Source organism: Engraulis encrasicolus, chromosome 4 (assembly GCF_034702125.1).
Source record: "Engraulis encrasicolus isolate BLACKSEA-1 chromosome 4, IST_EnEncr_1.0, whole genome shotgun sequence".
Classification (NCBI taxonomy): Eukaryota; Metazoa; Chordata; class Actinopteri; order Clupeiformes; family Engraulidae; genus Engraulis; species Engraulis encrasicolus.
Window position 1 is genome coordinate 32,289,809 of NC_085860.1, and position 7,500 is coordinate 32,297,308.

The window sequence follows — 7,500 nt, forward strand, 5'->3', positions numbered from 1 at the left end:
TGTGTGTGTGTGTGTGTGTGTGTGTGTGTGTGTGTGTGTATGCGTGCAAGAGTATGTGTGTATGTGTGTGAATGTGTGCATGCGCGCAAGAGTATGTGTGTGTGTGTGTGTGTGTGTGTGTGTGTGTGTGTGTGTGTGTGTGTGTGTGTGTGTGTGTGTGTGTGTGTGTGTGTGTGTGTGTGTGGACAGAGAACGGAGACAAATGTGACTTTGATGTGCAAACTGATGTAGACACTGTCTGGAAGGCACATTATTGATGGATGGCAGAAAGACGAGAGGAGAGCTTATCAGAGGAACAGAACGAGGAGGGATGATAAATAGAAGAGGAATATAAGAAGGGGAAAAAAGAAAAAAGAAAATATCTGTATGGCCTGAAAAGAAAGGCTAGTCACACTGAGCTGTTCATGGTTCATTGTGTGGAACATGTGAAACTGCTGTGTGTGTGTGTGTGTGTGTGTGTGTGTGTGTGTGTGTGTGTGTGTGTGTGTGTGTGTGTGTGTGTGTGTGTGTGTGTGTGTGTGTGTGTGTGTGTGTGTGTGTGTGTGTGTGTGTGGGTGTGTATGTGTGTGTGGGTGTGTATGTGTGTGTGTGTGTGTGTGTGTGTGTGTGTGTGTGTGTGTGTGTGTGTGTGTGTGTGTACTATGCGTACATCTAAAATGGCACGAGTCACCGTCTTTCCATGAAGTGATATGAGATGATGTAATGTCTTGATGACGTGCCCCCTGGCCCTTTCAAATTCCTGTTAGCCATAACCCGTAACCCCCCCACCCCCCACACAATGCCTCTCAAATTCCACTGGCCCATCTTAAGTCACTGGCCACAGGAGATATGACTGGTCTCTCATCTATTGCATAGAAGAAGACAGGCTTCAGCTGTTCCCCTACCCCCACACACACACACACACAAACATACACAGTCCTTAATCAATGACTATCCCAGTAGAGACCCGCCCAATGCACACTCATCCTTTAAAACATGTTTTGTTGCTTTTTTGCTTTGTTTATGATAGGCCAGTGACATAGGGACAGGAAACGAGTGGGGAGAGAGATGGGCAAGGACTGGCAAATGACCCAGGCCAGAATGGAACCCGGGTCGCCTCCGTAGCAACCTAGTGCCCTACCGTTAGGCCACAGTAGGGCCCATACTCATCCTAACCCACTCCTCATTTGAGTCACCCCAAGCAACACAGATCCAGGCACACAGAGAGACAAAGAAAAGCACCACAAACATACACATGCACACACACACACATGCACACGCACACACACACACACACACACACACACACACACACACACACACACACACACACACACACACACACACACACACACACACACACACACACACACACACACACACACACACACATGCACACGCACACAGAATGCATGAGTAAGCAATGAGACACATAACACAGTATGGTGTTGTGTAATGTATGCAAGAAGGTCTGAGCCCCGTCAATTCTCAGTCAGTCACCCCAAATGTGTGTGTGTATGTGTGTGTGTGTGTGTGTGTGTGTGTGTGTGTGTGTGTGTGTGTGTGTGTGTGTGTGTGTGTGTGTAAGCGAGGAATTAAAGGCTGAAGAGGAGACAAAGTGCTGGACCTTCTTTGCTGCCCTTTCAGGGTCATTTCACCCAGGATATATACCGCATGACTGCATTACTCCCAACTGAGTGTGTGTGCGGAGGTGTAACTAATCTACCAGGGTGTGTGTGCCTGTGAGTGTGTGTGTGTGTATCAAGCGGTAGTGTGTGTACATCCATGTGATTGCATGTGTGTACCTGTCAAAGAGGGGTGGGTGTGTGTGTGCGTGCGCATTCATGCATCTACTGTATGAGCACTTGAGCATGTGTACACTAAGCACAGTACATGTGTGACTTGCAGGAGAAAGACCCACAGTGAGCAAGGAGGTAACGTGAGCTAACCCTTGCTGGTCTGGAAAAGCCAGACACAAAACCATACCAACAGATTAGATGCACCAACACAAACACACACGCACACGCACACGCGCGCGCACGCACGCACGCACACGCGCGGTCAAAGAGCAAGAAACAGCGGTCTTAGCACTGAAACCTGAGGCCAGCATGATGGGGGGATGGCTAATGGAGATGGTGATGGTGATGGTGATGGAGATGGAGGTAGCAGTGTGCCCTGTGCCATCTATCTTCCAGCCTGCTGTCTGTCTGTCTGTCTGCTTGACAGGCTTTTATCCTCCATTCCTGTGTCTGTTCCCTATGAGTTTACAGAGGCATCGTCGGCCTTTATCGCGTAATGTCAGACATCTTCAACACTTAAAGTGATTCTGTCCCATTTTTGAAAATAAACTTATATTACACCTCTCCTTTAGTTAAGTGATTGGGTTCTACCTTTCTCCTGTACTGTCAACCGTTCTCTGAGTACGGCAGTACAAAGTTGATCCCCGAGCTAACAGTTAACATCGAGTCCAATGAGACCAGTTAGCCGCCAGCTGGTCTCATAGAACTCAATGTTAACTGCTAGCTTGGAGGTGAAATTTGTACTGCCATACCCAGTGAACGGTTGAAAGTAATCACTTAACTCAAGGAAGAGGTGTAAACTAAGCTTATTTCCAAAAATGGGACAGTATCACTTTAACATTTCAATGCATTTGAAGAGGGTATCAATTGCATCCGCTGGCACAGACATTCATATAAACCCCACCGTCTCTCTGCCTGAAACCGTGTTGTTGTCCTATGTACTGTACTTGCTTTGCTTCAATATAGAATTTGTCTGACATCACAAAAAAAAAGTTACATTGATGCATCAATACTACAAGCACTATAGCCAACTCCTCTAATGCATGCAACCTCCCTCACTTGTCTGTTGACAAGCCTTCTCAGCATTGCTGCTTTGATAACCAATTGATGCCCAAAATGCCTGCAGAATACGCCTGAAAATGCCTGAGCCATTTTTGGGAAAAGGTACCGTCAACCTATGAAAACCTAAATATGTATCTCAGCCTCTGAAGCACATAAAAACATAAACTTAATTGTATTTCAAAGCTAAGACCCTCATCTTGTAATAGGACATGCTCATTCAGCTCTAACAAAACAACAACAAAAATCTCAAATTTCATGAGCTGAAAGTTGTGTGATGCAGCTTCCGCCGTTAGGTCAATGTTGCGCAACGCAGAATCCGCCATCAATGGGTTAAGACCAAATAGCGAACGGAAGGAGACTTACCCTGCTTGGCTTTGAACCCAAGCCTCGCGTACCAGATGTATGCATTGGCATGACAGTCAGAGCACACACACATCCCTGTTGATGGCCAAGACTTCACATGTTTGTTATGATTGATTGGTGCGTTTTGCTTTGACCTGGCAACAAGACTCAATATAATTGGTGGAGCCTTACCGTCCTCGCTGGTGTGCGTCTCGGCTCCCCCTTCCTGGTCCACTTCCTCCAGGACTCCGTGCTCGCTGTACGGGCTTTCGCTGTGGGAGGGGAACATAGGCAGAGGTGGGAGGTTAAAGATCAGCTGACTATGAACGCAAGAGACTTTTAATGCACACATTTACACTCCATACTTGCTTGCTGCAACTCAGCATCAACAACCCCCCAAATCCACACAGTACAATGTCAATGAATCAATGAAGCATTAAATCATAAATTGCATTTTAACATAATGTGAGGTAAATATTTACAATGTATTAATAAAGAAGACAGGTAATATATGCGTGTGTGTGTCTGTGTGTGTGTCTGTGTCTGTGTGTGTGTCTGTGTGTGTGTCTGTGTGTGTGTCTGTGTGTGTGTCTGTGTGTGTGTCTGTGTGTGTGTGTGTGTCTGTGTCTGTGTGTGTGTCTGTGTGTGTGTCTGTGTGTGTGTCTGTGTGTGTGTCTGTGTGTGTGTCTGTGTGTGTGTCTGTGTGTGTGTCTGTGTGTGTGTCTGTGTGTATTTGAGAATACTAATATGATGATGGTGTACTCCCTGACGGTTATGGCTGTCCTACTGCCATGCATTCATAGAAAACAGCAGAGCACAGCACAGTACAGTACACAGTCCATGAGACTATAGGGCAGAAAAGGATGACACTAGAGATGTTTTGAAGTATGCGTGTGTGTGTGTGTGTGTGCATGCGCGTGTGTGTTTGTACGTATTTGTGTGTGAGAGAGAGACGGAAGCAGAACTCTAGCACTGTTGTTCCGATCAGTATGCAGGTGCTTAAATTGGTGGGCCGCACACATACACAGACACACGAGACACACACACATGCAGTGACATCAAACAGACAGGAGCTGTCACCTTTTCCCATTATCTTGCCAGCAACTGTAACACATGCATACATATACATACAGATACTGCATATATGCATACTCAAACACATCCTCTCTCGTCTATTCACACTAAAAGGCATATACATACACATGCATATGACAGGCATGCATGCATGCATTTCCTAGTGCACACAAATGTAAGCGACACCCATTTCTGACTCTTGAATAGCTGAATAACCAGAAAAGCTCTGCATCTTAGTCCTGTCATACAGGACATTTTGAGAAATGGTTTTGTTCCTTGACATTGAACGCTTTAACATGCAGGGAACTTCCAGATTTTAAACGGAATATTGGCAGTTTTTGGTTTTTAGCACAAAAGTCATAAACTATTCATTCTGGATGTGTTCGTATTCCGGGAATGTTCTGGCAGCACAATGGCAGCGATAGTAAGATTCTATATTCTCTGAAAACTCTCTTACATGTAGCCCAACGCTACAGCACTGTATTGAGGCTTTGGAACAGAGGGTTTTTTTTAACTGATGCTCCATGCCACACTCTGCTAGTTGGCCTCAGTTACAAATGGAATATTCCAGAACTTGTTTCAAACCAAATACTGCCAATATTCTGTTTGAAAACACAGTGCTCACTGCATGTTACTGCAGTCATTGCTATGCATACGTCACAGGAGCCCGTGGTCTCATTGGCTGCAGTTCTGTCTAGAAGTTTGCAGAGGCAATATATACAGATGTCCATTGATTCTGGCTCTGCAAACGTCCTGCCTGCGAGATATTTGCAAAACCAGAAACCTCTGTCTGTGAGCTTGGCATGGCAGACATACTGACAGCCCAAGGTGACTATGAAACGATGGCTTGCTGAGAAAACACACCAACCTTAAAGCTGATTGGTTGTCGGTGGGTGATGATCAAGTGCTTTAACATACTGGTAAGTGGAGCCATAAAGTCCACACCCTAAATCGTCACAGCAAAGTACACCCCCGACTTGTCTGAGCAGAGGGGGCAATCACCCACTGCATATCTAGGACATGCTACAACACCTCTAATAATGATAATGACCAAATTGGTTCTACAGTAGACACCCTAATAAAGTTAAGCCTGTCTGTCTACATGAGAAACAAGTAAAGCGAACAGCAGGGAGAGAGAGAGACAAAGACAGTGGGAAAGAAAGACAAGCGATAAAGACATAATGACAAAGTGAGGGAAATGGAGAATGGGACGAAGAAATAAGGGGGAAAGAAAGACAAGAAGAAAGAAAGACAAGAAGAAAGTCAGACAGAAGAAGGAGCGATGATGAGAGACAGCGATGGCGCGATGGAGAAGACTCCACCTCTGAAACCGCTAACCAAAAGAACGCAGCGCTGCCGTCAGCCTGCGCTCGCTGCTCTGCTCCACCTCATCAGTGAGTATAATAAACTGGATGAGGAGCGGCAGACAGCAGCAGCACAGCTGTGTATACATGTACATGCAGCACAGGCCTGCAAGGCACAGGCAAATAACACCCCTCCATTCACAACACATAATGGGGCAATGCAGCGGCGGGATGTTGGGGCACAATGAAAATCTCTCTCTGTCTGTCTGTCTGTCTGTCTGTGTGTGTGTCTGTGTCTCTGTGTGTGTCTCTCTCTCTCTCTCTCTCTCTCTCTCTCTCTCTCTCTCTCTCTCTCTCTCTCTCTCTCTCTCTCTCTCTCTCCCTCACTCCTAGCAAGTTCAGGCCGACTGAGAACCGTGCCGGTGCCCTTTCCTGCACCTAATCGCAAACCGTCCAGCGTGTTCACGCTGCAGATCTTAGCATTCGCGAACCAGAAAGTTCGTTTGCAATGCCAACTGGAAATTACTTGTTTTTTTCTCCGCAAACCATGGCGACAATGTGAACGTCAGCAGGTTCATGCGGGTAACACACAGTCACGTGAGGAAAAGTGCAGAGCCCGGTATGAATGCAGGTGGTTCACAGGTAAGCACTTTAGTGCCTAACGTAACTGTTGCGGGCATGGGCACTGACACCATTCTGATCAGCCTGAAAACAGTAACTGTGTGTTTGGTGCTTGTCTCTATTGTACATGTATACGTATTTGGGTGTCTCACCAATAGTGTCCTCCAGCCATGCATACTGTATCTCCTGTGTGTCAAATGGGTGTACGTGTGAGTATATGTTTTTCCATCATTCAACAGTAGCCTTCTTCAGCATTTCTAGTATGTGCCAAGTGTGTCCGTATATGCATGTGTACGTTTGTGTTGCATCAGTGTGTGTATGCAAACATGAGTGTGCATTTTCACCAGTCTCACCAGTGGTCTCCTCCAGCATTTCTGAATATGTACCGAGTGTGGGCATGTCTATGTTTGTGTTGCACCACTGTGTGTGTGTGTGTGTGTGTGTGTGTGTGTGTCTGTGTGTGTCTGTGTGTGTGTGTGTGTAAAGGTGAGTGTGTGTTTTCAGCAGTCTCACCAGTAGTCTCCGCCGGCCATGCACTTCTCGTAGACAGGCCCGTCCAGCTCCTTGGCGTCGGGGAAGATGGTCTCGTGGTGGATGATGATGGTCTTGATGACCTCGTTGACGTGCGCCTGGCAGGACACCTGGTCGAGCAGGTCGGGGGTGGGCATCAGGGTGGGGCCGAAGCAGATGGCCAGGTTATAGGGGTCCATCATGTTCTCATCGCTATACTGGGAGAGACTGGAGAGAGAGAGAGAGAGAGAGAGAGAGAGAGAGAGAGAGAGAGAGAGAGAGAGAGAGAGAGAGAGAGAGAGAGAGAGAGAGAGAGAGAGAGAGAGAGAGAGAGAGAGAGAGAGAGAGAGAGAGAGAGAGAGAGAGAGAGAGAGAGAGAGCATGAAGGAGAGAGAAAGAGAGTGTGAAGGAGAGAGATATCAAAGTTTTCCATCATCATTCACACATCAGGCGCGAAGCAGATGACCAGCTTATAGGGGGCCCATCATGTTTACATCTCGCACTCTCAATGTAGTTCAGGAAATCATGAATAAATCATATAAACGCAAAAGTTCATTTTACATCATTACATAATCACAGCCTACTTTTCCCCCCCTCTCTTCTCTCTCTAACTCTTCTTCTCTCTTTTCTCTCTCTCTTTCTATCCTCTTCTCCGCTTATTTCCCCATGTTCCCCCTGTTAGTGCACTGCTAGATGAATGGGAGTGATTATGGCAAATGAGTTTTGTCTCTCCACTCGCCTCCCGGCAGTCTGTTAAGAGGCTTGGAATTCAATAACTGGGATTCTCATATTATCCAACACATCTAGCC

At 46.5% G+C, this 7,500-nt stretch overlaps 1 protein-coding gene across 2 annotated transcripts in view; it reads right to left on the reverse strand.

The window, feature by feature from the left end:
- Positions 1-7,500, reverse strand: part of srgap1a (SLIT-ROBO Rho GTPase activating protein 1a) — a 149,046-nt gene that overhangs the window by 13,642 nt on the left and 127,904 nt on the right. For both annotated transcript variants that reach the window (XM_063197219.1, XM_063197218.1), the window contains exons 17-18: positions 6,695-6,919; positions 3,375-3,454 (exon numbers count right to left, since the gene is read on the reverse strand). In XM_063197219.1, the coding sequence (XP_063053289.1) occupies positions 3,375-3,454; positions 6,695-6,919 (305 nt within the window). The remainder of the gene's footprint in view (positions 1-3,374; positions 3,455-6,694; positions 6,920-7,500) is intronic.